At 41.1% G+C, this 24,451-nt stretch overlaps 1 protein-coding gene across 4 annotated transcripts in view; it reads right to left on the reverse strand.

Moving 5' to 3' along the window:
* Window positions 1–24,451, reverse strand: part of NFIA (nuclear factor I A) — a 311,476-nt gene that overhangs the window by 121,256 nt on the left and 165,769 nt on the right. For all 4 annotated transcript variants that reach the window (XM_054036629.1, XM_054036631.1, XM_054036630.1 and 1 more), the window contains exon 3: window positions 22,341–22,406. In XM_054036629.1, coding sequence (XP_053892604.1) covers window positions 22,341–22,406 — 66 coding nt within the window. The remainder of the gene's footprint in view (window positions 1–22,340; window positions 22,407–24,451) is intronic.

The raw sequence follows: 24,451 nt of genomic DNA on the forward strand, positions 1-24,451 counted from the left end.
TACCTGCTGACGTGGCAGGTTCGGCCGATCGCAGCCCCCACTGGCCGCGGTTCGCTGTCCTGGGCGAATGGAGGTGGCGAGAAGCCGCGGCCAGCACATCGCTCGCCCGCGCCGCTACCCACCGCCCCCATTGGCCCAGGATGGCGAACCGCAGCCAGTGGGGGCCGCGATCGGCTGAACCTGCCACATCAGCAGGTAAATAAAACTGGCCCGGCCCGCCAGGGTGCTTACCCTGGCGAGCCGCGTGTCAAACGTTGCCGACCCCTGGTTTATATCATCATAAACAATATGCTGCAGAACTATATTCACACAACTGATAAAGCTTGGAGTTGGGTTAAGGGAGTTTGAGGCACTGAGATCAGAAAAAATTAAGAAAAAATGAAAGCTGGCCCAAGATTTTTTTAAATTAACAGTGAAGGAAACATACGAATAACCCATTTGTTTATAGGTTGCAGAATTTTATTAGATAAATACAACGCAAGTGAGCAATCACCATACTTCAGGTGAAGCCAGGGAGGGAAACTCCTTCTGCTCCCAATTAGTTTTATAATATTGGTACATACCCTTGGGTCTCCATGAACTATTCCCTCTCCCCTTCCCTGCCTTAAACCTGTCTCCCTCACCACTACTACAGTGAAATAAATGCTACTGTGAAACCACAATAATAGATGTTTTAGAAATACCTGCAGTAGATTCAATAAAATTAAAAAGGACCTCTGGAAGATGGGCATTTGAAATGGAAACTAGGTCACATGGTCAGCCAGCCCCACATCTCCCATGGGCTTTTCCACTTTATTCAACATAATTATTTATGTGTTATGTGCTGACATTGTGCTCCACAATGTACAAAAGTGTCAAAACATTCACTGATGATAAAATCTATGTGAAATATAGTGCTGAATTTACCTGCAGTCATCACCAGTCCAGTCTTCAGAGTTGCCTTTCCAAAAGGCTAACATTACTGTCATACTCTCTACACTGACGATAATTATTCGCTATACTATGAGAAGGGTGTCCTAAGGAACAATAGATTGCCTGTAGTAAACCACTTACACCAGGATAATATACTCATCTTCCTTGGAATAGAACAAAAGCCTTTCCAGTATAAGAATGACACACTCAACATTAAGGCTTAGTTCTACCCCTAAATCCTTACCAACTACCCCAAAATATAGGAACTTAATAAGATAAAAAAACAAAAAACCTTCCCCAAGCCAAGTTCTGACCCTGGAAAAGGAGACGTGCCAGAGATTCCATGAATTCCACTATGGACTTTGCTATTGCTATTGATTTTACATGGAAGGCAGATAGTATGGTGCTGGGTGGCAGTAAAAAACACCCAGACCTCTATAAGCAAACAAAAAGGGACTTCATTCACAAGGCTCTTTACATTTACTCCAGTGAGTTCAGTTTAAAACAGAATCTCTCCATTAAACTATATAATGTAAAAATATCAGAATTTTTCTGGTCTTCCTTTGCCTGCATTATTGGAACCCAGAAATAAAAGGGAAAAATAATGATTGGTGAATTTTGGAAGATTTGGAATTAAATTCTGAATGGATGAGATCCCAGCATTGCAGATTCTTATCTCAACTGTAACTGGAAAAACGGAACCTCTTAGGTCTGCAACACTGGACAAGATATCTCATGAGAATGGGCTCTCTCAAACGATTTTGGACCCGAGACACAAAAAAGAATTTTAAAAATTAACTGACTTTTTGTTAAATTTTCAATACTGGATTGGTTTGGGTACAGTTTTGGATTTTTGGCCAAGAGTCATTTGAGGCGTAAAGGATAAAGTTCTTATTCTATCCAAGCCAGCTTGTCCATTCCTAGAAAAACATTCTTCCAAAAAATATGAGGCTATGAATGGTTCTTTTTCTTGGAAGCTAAATTATCTAAAATGAAGATTCTTCCTATACGAGAGAAGGGAAAAATGGAATAGGAGAAAGAACAAGGCAGATTTTCTGCCCTCTTTCCCATCCCAAAACAATTCATTCATCCAAGTCACACCTCTCCTAGCAAGTAAATGCATCGCTTTTTCCTTTCAGGATAGGCCACTTAACTTTAAATCCTATTTTAAGCACAAGAGAGTGGATGGGAGAGAGCTTGCCCTGGCTGTAGGGACTTAGAAGCCAATGTTAGGGACTATCATTTAATATATACCCTTGCTTAGGAGAGAATTTGTCTTTCCTCCACGCACCTTGTCACTCACATCATTCCTAGAGAGCTGATCGATATTCTTATATTAATACCTGGCTGGTTCTTTATTTGAAACTTTAAAGATTGTAAAAGCCAAATACTGCCGGATTATCCTTGAGTTCCTGTTCTTCATCCGGTTCAGTCATGGGGTGGGATAATGATCTGTCACTGAGGTAAAATCATTACCCAGAAAATAATGCCGCAATGTTTCTGCTGCCCAATTCACAAGAAGATATTCTTTCTCAATGATGCTGTGTCTCCGTTCTTTTGGGAACGGTTTATGGATTGCATCATAACGGTAATAATAATAACTTACATTTATATAGTGTATGGGATATTCTATATTTCTGCCTCCTGTTAAAGGACTGGTCCCAGTCCCACTTCAAATGCATCACTCAGCACCATGACAGGCAAAGAGAAGTCTGGACTCTAATATAGAGCCTGGACAGAGGTATGCTATACATCCTTAATGTCAGAAGCAGGTGACCAAGTGACCTCATTTTTCCTAGTCTTTTCATGAGATTAGTTAAAGGGCCCTGCAATCTCAGAGAAATGGGGAATGAATCTCTGATGATAATCTGTCAACAATAAGGAGTGCATCTCTTTTCTGGTCCCAGGGATGGAAGCTGCCTGACTTCTTCTGCCTTGTTGACTTCCCGATGGATTAATCAATTCCCCGGGTCTCGCTATTGGCTAGTGCACAGTTACCACAGTTAACTCTGCCTTGGAAATCTCAGAAGCCCGTGTGCAGATGTTCCCCCAACTGGCACCGTTCACACCATCCTGTTGTCTGAATAAACAGCACTATAGGCTATATACTTCTGAACCTTGTGGTGTTCCCTTGTATCCCAATACCCTCGCTACCTCACTCTCTTTCCATACATTCAAATTGCCACTGCAAAACCATGTTCTCCTGCCACTTTCATGCAATTATTTTTAAGAGTAAGGAACAAAAGAAGAGAAATATCAAGAACCTGTGATTTTGGGCTAAATTCTCTATGGGTGTTACTGCTATCAACTGTTCACAATAAAAATATCCCACTCTCCTTGGCTTCAGCGGAGTAATGCGCAAGGAAATAATTTGGCCCATTGATTCCAAATGGATGGTGTCGACACTCACCCACAAGCCCCTTTGCAGGAACAGGAAGCCCATATGCAGGGAAAACTACACATAGGCACAGGCTGTAATTCTAAATGCCCACAGTAAATTTTTTTAGAGAGTGGTGTGGTTTTCTCAGCCCCTACACCTCCTCTGCCTGACTGAAGGCTGGTTCTACAAGCACCTTGCTGACTATGCAGGGCAGAGGGCTGACAGGCAGAGTCCTAGGTGATCTAATGAGACACTGCACCATGAAAGTGTAATTTCTCCCAGAGAGAGGCAGAAGGGAGGCCTGGGGCTAGGGCTGACTGGGGGTAAGGTGGGCAACATGACTGCAGGGGTGTTGCAAGGTGAGAGTGTCAGTGAGCTCAGTGGGAAAGAATGGAGCAGCTGAAAGGTTGGGCTGCTGACCATGTGTTTGTAAAGAATAGAGAGACAGAGGGAAAAATCTTTTGATTCCACTCAGCAGTCCTCTTTCCTATCCCATGCCTCCTTTCGCTGGTGACAGGAGCATGGGCTAGAATCCCCACACCGCAGCATGTCTTTAGCAGAACACCTGTTTCCAGGAGAGGTGTGTCTGTGTGTGCATATAAGTGGGAGCACACAATGACCCGAGAAAGAGTGAGTCTCTCATTTGAAAATTAAACTATTACTTGGATCCTATGAAAATGGAATACAGAGGTGTTGTACATGAAAAATTGTAATCACATATCACCTGTTTACTAACAAGTACATCAGCGATTAAAGATTTACCCTAGCAAGTCACAGTGGGAAACTTTTCTCCTTTTAAATTTAATCTCTCCTGGTTTTGTTCTTCCACAGAAATATACCAGTTATCCAATCTGTGTTTCCGATCCACTTCTGTGATTCCTTACTACACTGCCTGGAGGTGATAGTGTGAATTCTCTCAAGAATGATAAGGCATTTTATAAATCATTTGGCATCAGCAGAATGGGGAGGAGGAAGGGGAATGGGGTAGCATAGTTTACAGCACATACTCAGCAGTAACTCCCAACTGTCAAACTTCCACATTTTTTCAGGCGCTGCAGTGGTTAAAAAAATTTAAGACACAAGAAGTGAAACATACACAGTAAGTAGCACATTTAATCAACCAGCACCTGTCGACCACCACTGAACAAAAATTTGTCAGGACTATCACAACTCACAAGACGTTATAGGACTGAAGACACTGCATTGAAAAAAGAGAGAAAGTGAATAGCACTAACTGCTGTATACAACTTGTAGTGCCATTTTCAAGTTAGGTAAAAATGGCATAATAAAGAAATTGTGTTTACAAATGTGACGATCACCTAAACCTAACCTCACTGCCCTCCATTGGCTGTTACTTTGTTCCTGGGAAAATATTTGTGAACCATTGCAAATAAAAGTCTCTCTCTTTTTCTAAGAAATGGATCTGGTATTTTTCTATTTCAGTTACATTACTGTCAGGCTTCAGAGAGGACTTTACTCCTAGATTTCTCCATGTTACTTGCCTAGCATCTCCCATGTTAAGATTTCATTTCCAGAAGCTGGACTGGGGGTTAAGTTGTCTTCCTTGGAAAAGATCCAACACTAATGTCTGCCTTCAGTAAAAAGGAATAAAGTTTATGGCCCCATTTTCAAAAAAAACCTCTGAAGTTGCACTTAAGTAGTTGCAGCCACAGTTTTTCACACTCAAGTTTTTGCTTGTGCAAAAACTCAGACTTGCAGGCTCAGACTCTGTTTGTGCCCTACCTGATTAATCCATGCTAATGCAGTTTGTGCAATCAAATCCAATATTTTGAATGTGCAAAAATTTGGGCACAAAATTTGGGTCTCCTTTGAAAATTCATCTTTTCTTTCCTACGGGGCAATACAATACAATCACACAGTCATGGTACATGAGCCAATCTTTACAATATGTTATCAGAATAGTTGAATAAAAGCAGATTCCACTTATAAAAGCAGGTTTAATCCATTCTCTTACTTCACCACATACCCAAACCATCTGGATATGTGAGATAATGACTTACGTTTATATAGCGAATACATTGATTTAGGGTCCAATAGAATAACTCCCATTTACATTACTGGAGTTGGAGCAGACCCTTAGCATGTGAGGGATCATGGCTCCCTTTAGTGGCTGGCCCAGCAGTCACAACAACTTGCTATTTACAGCTAATCAATTATCCTTTAGCTCAAGTGGTAGAAGTCTGTATTTTTGATGTTGAAGATTCCAGGTTTGATTTCCTAATAAGGATCATGGAGTATGTAGGGAAAAAAAGGTACAGTCCATTACGAAGTAACAGCCCTGGAGGGACTTGAATTTCTGAGGACATCAGATGGCAAGAACAAGATTGTTTTAACAGAGGGAATGCATTCCCTAGTGGCTGCCTGAGAGACTGACAGCCTGCTACTCTCAGCTAAATGAATTCTCCTCTAGCCTTAGTGTTATGGGCCTCTGTTTGTCAAGCTGAAGGCCCTATGTTCAATCTCCCCACTATCAACCCTGGCATCTGTACGTTTGAGGCCTTGGTCTGTTATGGACAGCTCCTCTCGTCCAGAAGGATGCCGCACTTTATTAAATGATTTACAAACAGAGTCTCGGATATGCACTTTTTACATCCACTGACTTCAGGGTATATATGAGGACATTATTTGTCCCATAATGTGTTTCGTATGTGTATAATAGAGGCATTGGAAGTTATGTGCACATATCTGGGAGCAGAATTCTAGTCTGACATCCACAGGGTGGATCTTGCTTCTGGTATTCTGATCTTTGAGTGTAGAAACTCCCATTGACCTCAACAATAGATGTGCATTGCTGTAAGGAGGAATAGTAACGGTCAAGCTTTGCTGTATGTGTCTAAAAGCAGGGTATAGCCATGCATGGCAGCCATTCAAAAGTGCATGATAACAGTATAGATCGGTTTGGGACAGGATGAAAATACCCAGAGTTCAGAGCCGCAGAAGAACAGACGATGACTCACAGAAGATTGGAAGGGAGAACAAAAGACAGAAAGAACAGGAGGAAGGCCGGAAAAATCACACAAACACCAGGAAGAGGCAGGTCTACATGATAGGTGACTCCCTACTAAGAAGAACAAACAGGCCTGCCTCTGAGCTGATCCAAAGAATAGAAGGGTGTCCTGTCTGCCAGGAGCTAAGATACAGGATGTAGACCTTTGGCTGAAGAGTATCCTAATGGAAACACGAAAGAATCCATTGATTATCCTTCATGTGGGAACAAATGATACTACTAGATTCTCTCTGGAACACATCAAGGGAGATTATGCCAGGCAGGGGAAGACACTTAAAGAAATGGAGGTTCAGGTGATCTTCAGTGCGATTCTACCTGTCCCTGAGGAGAATGAAGATGAGACAAGATTATGATGATGAACAGATGGCTCAGGCAGTCGTGCTATAAGGAAGGCTTTGGGATGTTCAACCACTGGGAGGCATTCTTGGACAGACGACTGTTCTCATGGGATGGACTCCACTTGAGTAGGGAAGAAAATAGACTTCTGGGATGGAGGTTGGCAGAACTGATTAAAAGAGCTTTGAACTAGGAAGCTGGGTGAGACGATTGGAAGATGCTCATGTAATCTCCATGCTTAATTCTGATATTAACCAGGAAGAAAATGAGGAAAGAGAGAATACAACAATGGAGAAAGGCACAGCAGTGGGTAACAGAATAAGAGGAAAGATAGTGCCAATACTAATGAAGCTAACAGTCAGCTAGGCAATACCGGAAATAGAATGACCGTACCTAATTGGGTGAGGAATCTGGGCAAAGCCAAGCAGAAACAACTAACATGTTAGTACAACAATGTAAGGAGCTTGGTTAACAATGTGGAGGAACTAGAATTACTGGTGCAGGAAGTGAAACCCAGATATTATAGGGATAATGGAAACATGGTGGAATAGTAGTCATGACTTGAGTACAGGTATTGAAGGGTATGTACTACTCAGGAAAGACAGAAATAAAGGTAAAGGTGGTAGAATAGCATTGTACATTAATGATGAGGCAGACTGTAAAGAAATTAGAAGTGATGGAATGGATAAAACAGAGTCTGTTTGGGTCAAACTCACTTTGGGAAAGAAATAACCAGAGGTTCCACTGGGATAGTCCCTGGGTTATGCTACAGATCCCCAGGATCTGATATGGATATGGACAGACACCTCTTTAACGTTTTTAATGAAATAAATATTTCCGGGAATTGTGTGATTATGGGAAACTTTAATTTCCTAGATACAGATTGAAAGACAAGTGCTACTAATAATGGTAGGACCCAGATTTTCCTGGATGTGATGGCTGATGGATTTCTTCATGAAACATTTGCCAAACCAACCAGAGGTGATGCCATTTTAGATTTGGTATTGTTGAGTAGTGAGGACCTCATTAAAGAACTGGATGTAGGCAACAACTTTGGTTCGAGTGATCATGAGCTAATTCAGTATAAACTAAACAGAAGGATAAACAAAAATAGATATGCAACTAAGGGCCTTGATTTCAAAATGGCAAACTTAAAAAATGTAAGGGAATTAGTTAGGACTGGACTGAAAAACTCAAGGATCTGAATGTGGAGGAGGCTTGGAATTACTTTAAGTCAAAGATGTAGAAAACATCTGAAGTCTGCATCCCAAGCAAGGGGAAAAATCTGTAGGGCAAGGCTGTAGACCAAACTGGATGAGCACACATCTGAAACAGGTTATTAAGAGAAAGCAGAAAGCCTACAAGGGATGGAAGAATCAGCAAGGAAAGCTACGTCTTGGAGATCAGAAAGTGTGGAGGAAAAAAGTGAGAAATGCCAAAAGCCAAGCAGAGTTGGACCTAGCAAAGAAAATTAAAACCAATAGTAAATGGTTCTATAACCATATAAACAAAAAGAAAACAAGGAAAGAAGAAGTGGTACTGTTAAACACTGAGTATGGGGTGGAAATTAAAGATAATCTGGGCATGGCACAACACCTAAACAAGTACTTTGCATCAATTTTTGCTAAGGACAATGAGGAGCTTAGGGGTAGTGGTAGGGTGGCTAATGGAAATGAGGATATTGAAGTAGAAATGACTGTATCTGAGGTGGAAGTCAAACTCTAACAGCTTAATGGGAAAAATCAGGGGAGCCGGATAATCTCCATCCAAGAATATTAAAGGAACTAGCACATGAAATTGCAAACCCAATAGCACAGATTTTTAATGAATCCATAAATTTGGGTGTCATACCCCATGACTGGAGAATTGCGACTATAGTACGTATTTTTAAGAAAGGAAAAATAAGTGATCTGGGAAACTACAGGCTCATTAGTTTGACCTAAATTGTATGCAAGGTAAATGGTGGATTCGCTGTAACTTAAAGTCTATAAATCATGAACTGAGGACTTCAGTAACTCAGCCAGACGTCTATTACAGGAGTGGGTAGGTGAGGTTCTGTGTCTTGCATTGTTCAGGAGATCAGACTAGATGGTCATGATGGTCCCTTCTGGCCTTAAAGCCTATGAGAATGTGAGGAACACGTTATTCTATTCAAATTGTAATTAGCAAAACATCATATATTCTTATTTACATAAGAATTGGAGTCTACAAAAGAACTAGGCTGAGTGTGAAGAGACAAATCTAAAGGAAGAGATAATTTCCAAAACCCTCCAACTATAAGTGGATAACCTATGCACTTTTTAAAGGTGGTTGTGACCCACTAAGCAGTTCCAGTGGATGACCAGAAGCACAAGCATTAACAGTAATGTAGCTCCTTAACATAGGGTGTACTGCAAAGGACAAGTCAGATAATAGCACGTTGCAATGTTTAAATCAAAGCTGCGGCTCTGATTATTCATGGCAAACCATCCTGCACCTTCCCAGTGCCCCAGGAACAGACTAAATGATTATTCATATACCCAGCTTAGAAAATAAAGGACCTTTAGGAACCACTGTCTTAAGTACAGTAATGTAAGACTTGGATCAGTGGCTTCCTTTATGACAAGGTTGCTCACACGACAATCACCCTCTTAGCACTTCTGCAGTCAATCACAAGGCTTTTTATAAGAGGAAGTGTAAAAAAGGATGATAGGGAAGAAAGCAGTATAAACATTTACACACCCCTCTGTTAGTGGAATCCGGCTAAATGAATGTCAATTAATGAATACTTCTGATAAATGACTGATTTCAGAGTCTGCTTTTATCTACAGATCCTGTATTTATAGTTCAAGCCTTTTAAATTAATACATGAAAAAGGAATTAAACCGCTAATTATCATATTTCATTGCGGTTCATAACACTTTCATCAGACCTGTTAAATGAAGGAGTCAGTTCAATGGAGGAAGCTAAACTACACAAATTTATGTCAAGGGTATATCAGGCTGACAGGTTGGTAGCACAACTCAGGAGATTTGTGAGGAGTAAAAAGTTCACATTTTGGACCAAACGGCTCTGGCTTGCGGGGTTTATTTATTTTTGTTATTGTATAAATATAAAGTAATTTTGCAGCAACCAAAACTTGCTCTTTGTCTTAAGTTACAGGCAAATGGAAATTCTAACACCCAAAGACAAGCTGGAGGAGTTTTTCTTTTTGTGGGTTTCCCCCCTTGTTTTCAAACATTCTAGCCTTTTCCCTTAATAAGCCCTCCTCTTCACTTGGCAGAAAGTTTATATGAAAGCCAGAACCACAAATTAAACCCTCTTCCTAGTTGCCTGGCTTCTTGGTGGGCTAGTGTGGTATCCTAGAGCACCACTCAGCTTGTGGTCTGCCCAAGTTATGGCTGTTAAATAAAACTGATTAAATAAAACTCTCAGCTGTGAATTGAATAACAAGCGTTTCATGAAAATGTTTGTGTTCAGCATACAAGTTTTTTAGTGGTGAAAACTGGGAAATTTTCACAGCTCTAGCTTAGTTCTGAGGCCACTGAGTACTGGGAGCACTAAGGGGCGAGAATAGGCTGGTGTTAGAGTGGAAATACCTCTTATAGATGAGCTACAACAAAGCGGAAGAGCTGAAAGTCCTGGTACTTCTCCCTGTATGCATATCCAAGAGGAGGAGGAGGGTGGTGGTGGTCGGGGACTCCCTCCTCAGGGGGATTGAGTCATCTATCTGCCTCCCCGACCGGGAAAACCGAGAGGTCTGCTGCTTGCCAGGAGCTAGGATACACGATGTGACGGAGAGACTGCCGAGACTCATCAAGCCCTCGGATCGCTACCCCTTCCTGCTTCTCCACGTGGGCACCAATGATACTGCCAAGAATGACCTTGAGCGGATCACTGCAGATTACGTGGCTCTCGGAAGAAGGATAAAGGAGTTTGAGGCGCAAGTGGTGTTCTCGTCCATCCTCCCTGTGCAAGGAAAAGGCCAGGGTAGAGACCGTCGAATCGTGAAAGTCAATGAATGGCTACGCAGGTGGTGTCGGAGAGAAGGCTTTGGATTCTTGGACCATGGGATGGTGTTCCAAGAAGAAGGAGTGCTAGGCAGAGACGGGCTCCACCTAACGAAGAGAGGGAAGAGCATCTTCGCCAGCAGGCTGGCTAACCTAGTGAGGAGGGCTTTAAACTAGGTTCACCGGGGGAAGGAGACCAAAGCCCTGAGGTAAGTGGGGAAATGGGATCCTGGGAGGAAGCACATGCAGGAGAGCGCAAGAGGGGAGGACTCCTGTCTCATGCTGAGAAAGAGGGACGATCGAGGAGTTATCTTAAGTGCCTATACACAAATGCAAGAAGCCTGGGAAACAAGCAGGGAGAACTGGAAGTCCTGGCACAGTCAGGGAACTATGATGTGATTGGAATAACAGAGACTTGGTGGGATAACTCACATGACTGGAGTACTGTCATGGATGGATATAAACTGTTCAGGAAGGACAGGCAGGGCAGAAAAGGTGGGGGAGTTGCGTTGTATGTAAGAGAGGAGTATGACTGCTCAGAGCTCCGGTATGAAACTTCAGAAAAACCTGAGAGTCTCTGGATAAAGTTGAGAAGTGTGAGCAACAAGGGTGATGTCGTGGTTGGAGTCTGCTATAGACCACCAGACCAGGGGGATGAGGTGGACGAGGCTTTCTTCTGGCAACTAGCAGAAGTTGCTAGATCGCAGGCCCTGGTTCTCATGGGAGACTTTAATCACCCTGATATCTGCTGGGAGAGCAATACAGCGGTGCACAGGCAATCCAGGAAATTTTTGGATAGTGTAGGGGACAATTTCCTGGTGCAAGTGCTGGAGGAACCAACTAGGGGCAAAGCTTTTCTTGACCTGCTACTCACAAACAGGGAAGAACTAGTAGGGGAAGCAAAAGTGGATGGGAACCTGGGAGGCAGTGACCATGAGATGGTCGAGTTCAGGATCCTGACACAAGGAAGAAAGGAGAGCAGCAGAATACGGACCCTGGACTTCAGAAAAGCAGACTTTGACTCCCTCAGGGAACAGATGGGCAGGATCCCCTGGGAGAATAACATGAAGGGCAAAGGGGTCCAGGAGAGCTGGCTGTATTTTAAAGAATCCTTATTGAGGTTGCAGGAACAAACCATCCCGATGTGTAGAAAGAATAGTAAATATGGCAGGCGACCAGCTTGGCTAAACAGTGAAATCCTTGCTGATCTTAAACGCAAAAAAGAAGCTTACAAGAAGTGGAAGATTGGACAAATGACCAGGGAGGAGTATAAAAATATTGCTCAGGCGTGCAGGAGTGAAATCAGGAAGGCCAAATCACACTTGGAGTTGCAGTTAGCAAGAGATGTTAAGAGTAACAAGAAGGGTTTCTTCAGGTATGTTAGCAACAAGAAGAAAATCAAGGAAAGTGTGGGCCCCTTACTGAATGAGGGAGGCAACCTAGTGACCGAGGATGTGGAAAAAGCTAATGTACTCAATGATTTTTTTGCCTCTGTCTTCACGCACAAGGTCAGCTCCCAGATTGCTGCACTGGGCAGTACAGCATGGGGAGAAGGTGACCAACCCTCTGTGGAGAAAGAAGTGGTTCGGGACTATTTAGAAAAACTGGATGTGCACAAGTCCATGGGGCCGGATGCGCTGCATCCGAGGGTGCTAAAGGAGTTGGCGGGCGAGATTGCAGAGCCATTAGCCATTATTTTTGAAAACTCATGGCGATCGGGGGAGGTCCCAGATGACTGGAAAAAGGCTAATGTAGTGCCCATCTTTAAAAAAGGGAAGAAGGAGGATCCGGGGAACTACAGGCCAGTCAGCCTCACCTCAGTCCCTGGAAAAATCATGGAGCAGGTCCTCAAGGAATCAATTATGAAACATTTAGAGGATAGGAAAGTGATCAGGAACAGTCAGCATGGATTCACGAAGGGGAAGTCGTGCCTGACTAACCTAATTGCCTTCTATGATGAGATAACTGGCTCTGTGGATGAGGGGAAAGCAGTGGATGTGTTGTTCCTTGACTTTAGCAAAGCTTTTGATACGGTCTCCCACAGTATTCTTGCCGCCAAGTTAAAGAAGTATGGGCTGGATGAATGGACTGTAAGGTGGATAGAAAGCTGGCTAGATCGTCGGGCTCAACGGGTAGTGATCAATGGCTCCACGTCTAGTTGGCAGCCGGTTTCAAGCGGAGTGCCCCAAAGGTTGGTCCTGGGGCCGGTTTTGTTTAATATCTTTATTAATGATCTGGAGGATGGTGTGGACTGCACTCTCAGCAAGTTTGCAGATGACACTAAACTAGGAGGCGTGGTAGATACACTAGAGGGTAGGGATCGGATACAGAGGGACCTAGACAAATTAGAGGATTGGGCCAAAAAAAACCTGATGAGGTTCAACAAGGACAAGTGCAGAGTCCTGCACTTAGGACGGAAGAATCCCATGCACTGCTACAGACTAGGGACCGAATGGCTAGGTAGCAGTTCTGCAGAAAAGGACCTAGGGGTCACAGTGGACGAGAAGCTGGATATGAGTCAACAGTGTGCTCTTGTTGCCAAGAAGGCTAACGGCATTTTGGGCTGTATAAGTAGGGGCATTGCCAGCAGATCGAGGGACGTGATCGTTCCCCTTTATTCGACATTGGTGAGGCCTCATCTGGAATACTGTGTCCAGTTTTGGGCCCCACACTACAAGAAGGATGTGGAAAAATTGGAAAGAGTCCAGCGGAGGGCAACAAAAATGATTAGGGGTCTGGAGCACATGACTTATGAGGAGAGGCTGAGGGAACTGGGATTGTTTAGTCTCCAGAAGAGAAGAATGAGGGGGGATTTGATAGCAGCCTTCAACTACCTGAAGGGGGGTTCCAAAGAGGATGGAGCTCGGCTGTTCTCAGTGGTGGCAGATGACAGAACAAGGAGCAATGGTCTCAAGTTGCAGTGGGGGAGGTCCAGGTTGGATATCAGGAAAAACTATTTCACTAGGAGGGTGGTGAAACACTGGAATGCGTTACCTAGTGAGGTGGTGGAGTCTCCTTCCTTGGAGGTTTTTAAGGCCTGGCTTGACAAAGCCCTGGCTGGGATGATTTAGCTGGGAATTGGTCCTGCTTTGAGCAGGGGGTTGGACTAGATGACCTCTTGAGGTCCCTTCCAACTCTGATATTCTATGATTCTATGTGGCTGGGGAGGAAGCAAAGAACGAGTGGAGACTTAGCTTTGCTCTGACTCTCTGGTCAGCAAAGTTGGGCTGGTGAGGAAGTGAGGGGGCTATGGTCCAGCAGCAGATCTCACACATTCCGGGAACAAGTTGGGGAGCAAGGAAGGAATCCTGACACTTTGAGGCAAGATTCCTTGTCAGAAGGTGCTTCTGGGGCATCATGCCTACAAGCTGCCCTCTACCCAGGGCGAGTGCTATCTTAATGCTATCTGGGTCTGTATAATACATGCAGAACTGTATGGAAAACAGAAACTGAATATAAATAAGTTTTGAAATGAGTTAGAGTAATTGCAACTTTATTTATACACCTTGCCCAATGGAAAGGTTCACCACCTTTTTGCTGTACACACATATGGTGAAATAAAAACATGCAGTCCAGCCACATTTTCATTGCTCCTTTTCTTTGCAGCATTGAGACAAAGTGTAATGAACGTTTTATGTCTTTCAAGCACTGTTTTGTTATGCTATAAGCATTCATTTCATGCTTTGAATATTTCCTGTCAGACTTTCCTCGGATGATTTGGGGGGTGCGGGGTGGGGGGTTGGTCAGAATGCTTTGGTTGTGAAGGTTAATGGTTATAAGCAGTGAAAACTGAAGTCCTCTGTCAATCCTCAAGTCTTAAATACTGCAGGTCACTAATGAGGCAAGATTCCCTACTTGGCCCCTGTAGTGGCTTCAGAACTGATCCTTACTGACTGTCCCATATCATGTTGGTTGACTGTCAACATTCTTCAAAGCTGCCAAAACAGGGTGTCCTCGATAGAGTGCCAGCTAATGATTAGTAGGCTAAATTGTGAGCAGAGAGTGTACCCATTAACACTGGAAATTAAAAAAGCTGTGCAATAAAATCTGGAGCACAAACTCATTTGACTTTGGACATGAATCTCACTGAAAGTATGGCAATACAGGAGAAAGACAAGTGCTTTCTTTACTAGACTGTTTAGATACTTTTTGCATAAGGGCCATGAAACTGGCTGGGAAATGGAGTTAGATGCATCAAGAGTTTTGATTCTAGAGTGTTACAATTAAAATTCTATTCATTTTGTTTTGTGTTAGAAATGAGAATCTGGGCTGCAATCTACTTGAAATGAAACAGGATGAAAAAATGCAGAAAAAACACAGCACACTTTTATAAATTTTGTGGCCAAGTATGCCCGCATATGTTTCTTTGGAACCATATGAAACATGGACTCTAAGGCTCACTACAGACAACTGATTCCATCTTTCCCATAAATAAATAATAGCGTAAACTGTAATGGACATAAAATAGAATTTGCCTCAAATCAAACTTTCATTAGCTAATGTTTACTTCTAGACTGAAATGTCCTACTATAGTCACTTTGCAGAAAGGCACACTGAACGACTGCACCAAATCTCCACTTTACAGAACAAATTCTGCCATAACTTTACAACCTGGCTTAAAGTCACCTGTGTAACCTCACTGAAGCCAATGGGATTTTAAGGGGTGTGAGTCTGTGGACAATTTGGCCCAGAGTCTATACGCAGGTCTGTTCAAACAAGGTGAAATTATTACTGATCTTCTACTTTACCCCCAAGCTAGCAAATTCATTGTTGCAAGTGCTAAGCTTCTTTTGAAGTACTTATTGATGAGAAGTTAATTTCAGTTTGATCTCTGAGTTTGGGATGATTTCTCAAATGCTACTTTACAGCAAGAGAAAAGCAGCTTTCCATATTCATACAAATCCAACCCAAATGAGTCTCTAAACAACAACAACAAAGCTGGTTCTATTGTATCATGCCAAATGCAACTATCATTGAAAGAAAAAATTTCTCTGCAGCCTCTGCGGGTTATCCTGGAAATGAGGTGCTTTAAGAATGTTAGTAGGCTGACATGAAGCACTTTTTAACTGTATTAGTTTTCATTTCAACATGTGTTCAACTGAATTAGAGTAAAGTGGTATGAAACTGGGTTCAACATGTAAATGCCATAAGAGTGGCTCTTTGATTTCATCAGTGTCTCTTTGGGATATTGATCTGTGTTCTACGACACAAAAAGGAAAAAAAGATGATAATCGTGCACAGCAATGAAATTACTGCAGGTTTCATGAGAGGAGAGAAAAAGAGATGAAATACTGGAACAAGTATATCAAGAGGCAGAGCTTTTAAGAACACCTTTACCTCACTTAGTTAAAAAGAACAAAAAAATTTTCTTCCATGTATTATACTGTAGCTAGAGTAAGGTCCTTCTAACAACATAACAGGTAAAAATGGAAGATATTAGGTAACATTTTCAAGAGTGCCTAAGTGATGTAGGAGCCTATTAGGAGCCTCAGAATCTATCTCATTAAATGTCAATTACACTTAGGCGCCTAAGTGCTTATGTCACTTTTAACAATGGGACTTACGCCAGGTCTACACTACAGACCTATATCAGTATAACTACATTGCTCAGGGGTGTGAAAAATCCACACTTTTTTCAACAATTATACTGACAATTGTACTGACATAAATTCCCCCCCACCCCCATGGAGACAGCGCTATGTTGTTGGGAGAGCGTCTCCTGCCGGCATATCTACTGCCTTTCAGGGAGGTGAATTAACTACACTGATGGGAGAAACTCTCCCCCCATTGGCGTAGGAGCGACTTCACTAAAGCACTACGGCGGCTGTAGTGCTGTACATGAAGACAAGCCCTTCGGTTCCAAAGGCACTTTTGAAAATTTTACCCATCCAGATAAACTAGAGAGCAACAAACTCCAGATTCTTCTTGTACTCCCTGAATTCAGTACACTTTGGGCTCAGCTGTGCGCTTGCCAAGGCAAACTGCTCATGCAGACCCTTTGAATGGTATAATGCAGGGATAGGCAACCTAGGGCACGCGTACCAAAGGCGGCACGCGAGCTGATTTTCAGTGGCACTCACACTGCCCGGGTCCTGGCCACCGGTCCGGGGGGGCTCTGCATTTTAATTTAGTTTTAAATGAAGCTTCTTAAACATTTTAAAAACCTTATTTACTTTACATACAACAATAGTTTAGTTATATATTATAGACTTATAGAAAGAGACCTTCTAAAAACATTAAAATGTATTACCGGCACACGAAACCTTAAATTAGAGTGAATCAATGAAGACTCAGCACACTACCTCTGAAAGGTTGCCGACCCCTGGTATAATGCCTCCAGGACCATGCAGGAAGCAGTGTGGGGTGCTTCTTCCTATACCTGCTCTATGGATGCCAGTGAATCCTGGCTGCTGCATACAGAGACCCTTCCCTCACCCAGTCATGGACCTTCCACATAGCACTGCACTCTCTTGCACCTACAGACACATTACATCTGTCCTGAACAGCCTTGCTCAGGGAAGGGGGAAGGGAATGCAGAGAGTTCCCTACATCCATCCCATCCCCACTTCAACCACGCACATTATGAGGGGTCACAATTTGTTCCATTGTGGTTTTAAGCACTGAAAAGTTGGTACATGGTATTTTTTTAAAAACGCATTTCTTTCATGTTTAATTCCCAAGACCAGCGCTACTTAAATGGCAATAAGAAGAACAGGAGTACTTGTGGCACCTTAGAGACTAACAAATTTATTAGAGCTCTAATAAATTTGTTAGTCTCTAAGGTGCCACAAGTACTCCTGTTCTTCTTTTTGCGGATACAGACTAACATGGCTGTTACTCTGAAACCTGTTAAATGGCAATGTTTACAAGTTCAGTCTAATTACTGCAGGGTTGAAAAACATGTTCGGTGAGTTGCTTCACATCATTGTTTGGTCTTTTTTAATGCAATGAAGAACAAGGTGCCTATCATTACCTGTGGTGATATGAAGATACTTGCAGCTCAAAGCAGGAAGAATGTATTAAAATGAAAACATTTGATTTGGGCATTAAATATTTTATTTGTTAGATAAAAATCTCCTCTCTACGGATTTTGTATGAGCAATGTATTCGGCATATGTTGGTAATCAGATGCCAGATTTTTTTTTTTTTCTTTTCTTCTTTTTGTTTTTGTTTTTTTTTAAAGGCACGGCCAAATAAAAGTCAGAAGAAAGCTAAAAATTAACAAATGAAAAGGAGAGTTAATGATCTGCTAATGGACAGCTATAGGCTTCGTCTCTAGTCAGGGACGGTTGAGAAGGAACTGAGGATGGTTAGCCCACGTGTGCTGGCTAGCCTCGGGGCCAAGCACAAGGACAGTGACAGTGCATGTTGTGGACCCAACAGACACTGCTACCAACGTTCTCCAATCAGCAGCACAGGGACGCACACACATCTACAGTGGAACACCCACAGGGATACTACTCGAAGAATAAACTGTTTTCCTCTTTAACAAGTCCAGGCTCTTCATGAGTACCTTGCTGCTGAGAGCTATTCCAACCTCCTTTTCCAAAGGCAGTTGAAGGACATGGTCAGAAGAAGTCAATCCACTGTTTGAGTTTTCTACTGGACAGACTCTACACCCATCGCTTTTTCTTATTCATGTGTGGAGAGTCTGTCTAATGTTGGAGAGACCTCTTTCTGCTCCAACTAGTCAAGCTGCGATGTATGCCTGGATGAAGATATCAACCAGCTCTGAATACAAGCAGGAGGGAGCCAAGGACTAAATTTGGTATTGGGAGACTCATGATGGTTTTTTCTGCTCTCCTTCATATACTTTGCCTTTTACCCACCTGAAGATGAGACACATGATTTTCCCTTCTCTCAATTTCCTTCTTTATCTGGTTAGGATTTAATCTGGGGATTTCCAGTGAAGACCAGGAAGAGGGTCCTGTGATGGCTACAATACACTTGTTCATCTCTTTGCTGGATCTCTTGAAAAAAATTTCTTTCTTTGGGATTCTGTTAGTTGTACCAGGGCTAATAGGGTAAGCGGTTGCCTGAAGCTGTGTCTTAGCAAAGGCTAAAGAAAAGAAATGAGTGGCAGGGGCCGTTTTGGGAGCAGTTGGCACCAAATATTTTTCTGTCTGCTGGCTCTGTGAGTGATAGCAACCATGAAACCCACTGGAGAAAATGGATGGCTCTAAATACAAGAGTAATTATTTGCATTAGCTTTAGTTTAGTGAAACTAGTCTCAAAGGTGCCACAGGACCCTCTGTTGCTTTAAATGGATGATTCTTCCTAAAGCAACCTACAGAATTTTAAACAATGAATTAAAACTTACTGTAGATCTTGTTTTTCAGGGCTATATAGCTGACCCTTTTGAACCTACATTACTCAAGCTATGCAAAATATATATGTATAATAAATAACTTTAGAATTTATGGAGTGGAACAGAAAGGATATTAACAGGCAAGCAGAGGGGCTGTGCAACCCTCAGAAGGCTTTTAAAGATTTATTTTTTTAAATGAAGGAATGTGTGCATGTGAGGGGTAGTTCTCTTAATTGATACGCTTATAGACTCCTTACAGAAATCCATGCAATATGATCCAAAATCTGTCCTCAATCTGGTTGCTCTGCTGTTGACTTCAGTGGGAGCAGAATTATCCCACTGCTATTTTCTTTGATTTTTACGACATTTCCCTCTCTGTGGGCACAATCCAACTGCCACTAAAATTAGTGGTGAGACTCCCCTTGACTCCAGAGGTATTTGAATCGGGGTCTATGGTAGTGGTCTATGGCAAGTGTGGAACAACACAGTGAATATGATTTCTGTATGCACTTTTGTGTGTGCAGTTTTTCATTTTCTAAAGCCTGCAGTTTGGCTTTCATCCTGGCATTCAGCAGATCAGAACTGCAGGGCTATGTTGATCTCCATGCTGGGTCAGGTACACTGCAAGCTGTGGACTGTGTGTGCACTGAGAATGAACTCAACATCAACCTGGAGGGATCAGGCCTTTTAGACCCAACTGCATGTGTTAGTTTAGGGATTCTCCCACATAGATACTGCAAACTGCAACTAATCAGATACAAGGATTCTGTTATAGTGGGGAAAAATACCCATTACTACAACTGAGAGTAAGAATAATTTTCCCAATTATTTTTTAAGGAAAAAAGTAGTACTATTGACAAGTCACCAGTGACATTCCAATAATTCATTAAAGTTTGATTTACAAGAAGCATTAAGGCTCCAGAACTGACATATTTAGTGTTACTGGGGTTTGACACATTTTATATTATTCACTGTCATTGCTGCTTTTTGGGTGGCAGTTGTGAAATGTGCTTCCTTAAGACTGAGCACTGCACAGTAAGAAGAACAGTTGTTGAGAAGCTGCAAAAGAATATCAACCAGACACAAATAATAACAACAGAACACCAGAGTCAGAAGGATTCGGGGTGCCTAGCAAAGTCTAAATTAAAATGTGACCTAATAAACAGAGGCAACATATTAAAAAAAAATTCAGAACTGGCAGAACAGATTTCACAGTTTAGCCAATTCATCTCCAAACCTGGCAATCCTTTTGCAATAAATTATAATTGTTGTAAAACAGCACTGATAAGAGAAGCTAGACACCATCATTCAATAGTCAGAAAAATGTTTTCAGACATTGTGGCTAGAGATGAGCAGAATAAAGGCCCTCAAATCTGAAACCTTTCAAATTTCAGAGGGAGAGAAATAGTGATCCAGAATGCTAGACATCTCACCACATCATCTGAGACCATGAGATTTTTAGTGTGTGATGCTGAAATTTCCTGAGAAAAGCTCTTAAGATTTTGATATTATTGAATATGAACACTAGCTCTATTCTGCCTTGAACCCTAAACTCTAACTCTGAACTCTAATCCAAATGGAATCCAGATCTGAGCACCACCATTTTTGTCTCATCCCTATTTGTGACTTGTTTATTTACTAGTCAAGTATTCAATATAAACATTCAAAACATACAAGGAAACAGTGACGTACGATAAAGAAGAGAGGCAGCAATAAAAGCACACCAAATCAAAAATCAATCTGGTGGATTTGTTAAAGGGATATGAGATTTCTCTCTTGTATATATAGAAATCCTATATGAGAGAGATTTTTACTGCTCCCATAAGTGTGAAGGGGCTTTAGATTGTAAGCCCTACAGGGCAGACGTTACAAGTCTCTTTTCTGTGTTTAGATAGCATCCAGCACAATGGGGCCCCACTCTCAACTGTGGCCTCTTGATGCTACTACAATATGTACACTTACTACTAATAATTATAAGTACAATTTTTAAAAACAACAGAAAAAAATTCAGAATAACCAGGGATTGTCTCAGTTTCAATTATCTCCAATGTTGGATGTCATCATTTTTTGATTCCAAGCACTAATGAAAATAATTATCTGTAGTAACAGAAGGTACAGAATTTCAATTGCCAAAGGGACCATAAGAGATGTTGGGCTGTTTTTTTTTTTTTGTTTTGTTTTGTTTTTTTTTGGCGGGGAAGGGAAGAGAAGGGTATTGTTTTTACCTCAAGCTCTTCCCTTTGTATCTTCATCTATCTTTTCACATACAATCCCCTAGCTCAATTACTGACAGCAAATGCTTCTCTGGGCCCTTTTACAATGGAAGCCAGCTGTGATGGCCCTTCCATGGGTTCAATTCCACACAGCCATTACTTCTACTTAGAAACTGTCCCACCTCAGAAAATACTAGTACCTGCTCACAGTAGTGACCTTATGGTTTAGCCTTTCTCAATGGGACTTCTGTGCCTACGACTCCCTATTAAAACAATGCAGCAGTCTCACTGCAGTATTCTTAAAATTCACAGCCATGGGGCTGCTTTCTAATAAGGTCGAATAGCTGTCTTCAGAAACAAGCTTTAGAAATAAAAGTAGAAAAAGAAGCAGCAAATTAAGATTTGAGTTCTACTGCATCTCTTCTCTCCTTGTAATACTACCACCCTCTCAGAAGCATGCCAATGAACAGATAGACAGCTCTGAAAAAAATTTTATCACTCAAGAAGTGGTTAATAGTTTGAGTGGCTGCTGTGTTCATAGATTTCCAGTCTTGCTTCCAGAGCTTCAGGAGAACTGCCTGTCAGTTTTATTGTGTGTACTTTTTAGGGGCAGAGAGAAGTGGTTGCAGAAAAATTATAATACTTCAAAGAGACTGTTTTGTTTTGCAGGACGATTTGAAATCCCACAATCTAAAATGATGAGCTGGACAGACACTGTGAGTCAGGTACTTCAGAGTGTTCCGTTATCATGAAAACATCAATAAACAAAACAACGTTAAAAGCACACAGATAAAAATGAAAGTAATGTTGTAGGCACCCCCGAGAGGGTCATGACTCATGACCCATGGATTGAAAGCCTCTGCTATAGTGAAAAGAACCCCAGTGCTGCATGCAGCGGGCTCTATTACAGCATCCCCCAAATTAAAACAATTTTTAATGGAATAAAGATCTCCCTCCAGGATTGTAGAGACAAATGCTACTCTAATTTTGTGAAACCTTGGCATTTAACTATGAAGAAGAAGAAGATGCACCATTCATTTGCAGAGATCTCAAGTCAATTGTTCAAAGACTGAGTCTTTTTATACTAGATATATGCACTTATTACTTGAAAATGAAAATCCTTGTAAACATGGACTATTGTAATATTCCAAAATAGCAGCAGGTAAGAACTTACCATTTTCTGGCTGGTCCTTAATATCAGCTTCACTTGGCTGGCTGGGACTTTCAGATTGACTTGAATCTGAAAAACATAAAATACAGCCAAAAATTACAGGGTCTGCTGTGGAAAGTAGATCACAGGCGCCAGACTTCCTTAAAAGGTTGAAAGTACAAGCTAAGGACAGGAATGTTGCACTAGGACATGACAATGCTAGGAGGCCATGCCCTGGTCATATTTATGCTAGGAAGAAACTGTATCTTGTTTACATCATTGCATGGGGTGTTCAGTCTGTGCATTAGCATAAATTAGGCCTCGAGAAATCTTCTCTTTAGAGGAAGCCTGATTTAAACTGCTTTTCTACATTTTTTTATAATGCAGTTTGTATGTTGCATACAAACCTGAGACTTAATCCAGAGTCAAAACATATTTTTAAACTGGCATATAACAGTAACTAACGATAAATGTAATGCTAACTAACATGTTCTGATTACTGTCTATATGTTACAGCAACAGAAATTCACAATACAGATAGAAGACCTGATTCTCATCGTGCTTTCCCTGCGGATACAGTGGTGTAGCACACTGAAATAAATGGCATTACTCCTCATTTAGATGGTGTAAAGTGAGATCAGATGCTGAACCAATGGCTTCCGAACATGCACCAATAATGAATTCTACAGGTTCCCAGCTAGAAGTCTCCAACTAACCTACTAATATATTTGCCTGAAACAATAAAACTACCCGTAAGATCATATCTGTTGATGTAGGTTTGTTAATCTACATTCACTTTCTTTTGTACTAAAAAAGGTGCTTTTAGTTAAAAAATAAGGATTTTTAAGAGACGCTTTGGGTAAACAAGATTTTTGTTTCATAATTATTTTTAACTGTCTGCTCTTCAAATTGGAAAAAATGCTTTATATGTGTAAAAAAATATTTTCTAAAGAAAAACTCAACCTCTTAACTAGGTTTTCTTAAGACTAACAGAAACATTACAGAGTTAAAAGAAATCACACTTTATCAGTTTTGGGTAAAAGAACAATGTGGGATAAATTTAAACTTTTAAAAAAGCTTTAACTCAAAACACATTTAAGGAATGAAACCATTTGTTACTGTATTAAAAAAAAATCTACATTTGTGGTAAACCTATTTCCTCACTTCACCTTGACTGTGTAAGGTTTAGAATTAGCTGTCTGAAATTGGACTACATTTCAGTAAGAAGTCAATGCAAGATCAAAAGGTCATGACACTTAACTGTGATTAAATTGAAAATCTTACTTCTATTGCAATGGAGTGATAACACCCCCCTTTCTATTTCTTTGAGGTATTAATAGCACTGAAAGAAGCAGCACTACTAGAGACCTTGGGTCAAGCAATGCTAATTTATTGCTTTAAAAAGGCCCCTTGCTTTTAAGCAAATGAAGCTTTTAATTACCACTGAGTACTATAAAGAAAATGCCTATTTTAAATATTTTTTAAAAATTTACCTGCTACTGTATCCATTAACTATTGTGAAAAAGCTTAAAGGACAATTCCGTATAAATTAAACACTAACTCCAATAAAAGGGGCACACAACATAATTTTCATAAAGTTTGTAATATAAACATTAAAAATGTTTACTAAAGAAAGCTCCAGGGTAGATATCTGTAGTTAAAATCAACGTGACGTTCAGCTAAAAAAACTGACAATGTGCTATCCCACAACATTATTATCTACCTCTAAGAACTATCTTCTCCTCCAGCTTCTAAATGTATTATTTTAATCATTTCCTGAAGGAATCTTGGCAAAGATTTTAAATTTAAACTTTGTTGCTAACATTTTATTTTAAATATCAACTTTGTGGGTTAGCATTATCTCTAAACTCAGATCCTGGATAGTAGATAGTCCATATGAGCCTAGCCTCAGCATTGCCATATTCTGGACACCATATTTTGACAGAAGTTTTATGTTTTTGGTACCACAAAGGTTAAAAATTCAGTCAGCATTCAAGGACTAATTCAACATATTTCATTGCATAGGACATGCATTATGTTTCTTTTTTCCCCACCAAGTCATTGTTCAATCACTGTTTGACCATTACAACTAAAATAATGTTAAAATATAGTAAAAATATTTATTTTTTAAAACA

The sequence above is a fragment of the Malaclemys terrapin genome, chromosome 8 (assembly GCF_027887155.1).
Source record: "Malaclemys terrapin pileata isolate rMalTer1 chromosome 8, rMalTer1.hap1, whole genome shotgun sequence".
Lineage (NCBI taxonomy): Eukaryota > Metazoa > Chordata > Testudines > Emydidae > Malaclemys > Malaclemys terrapin.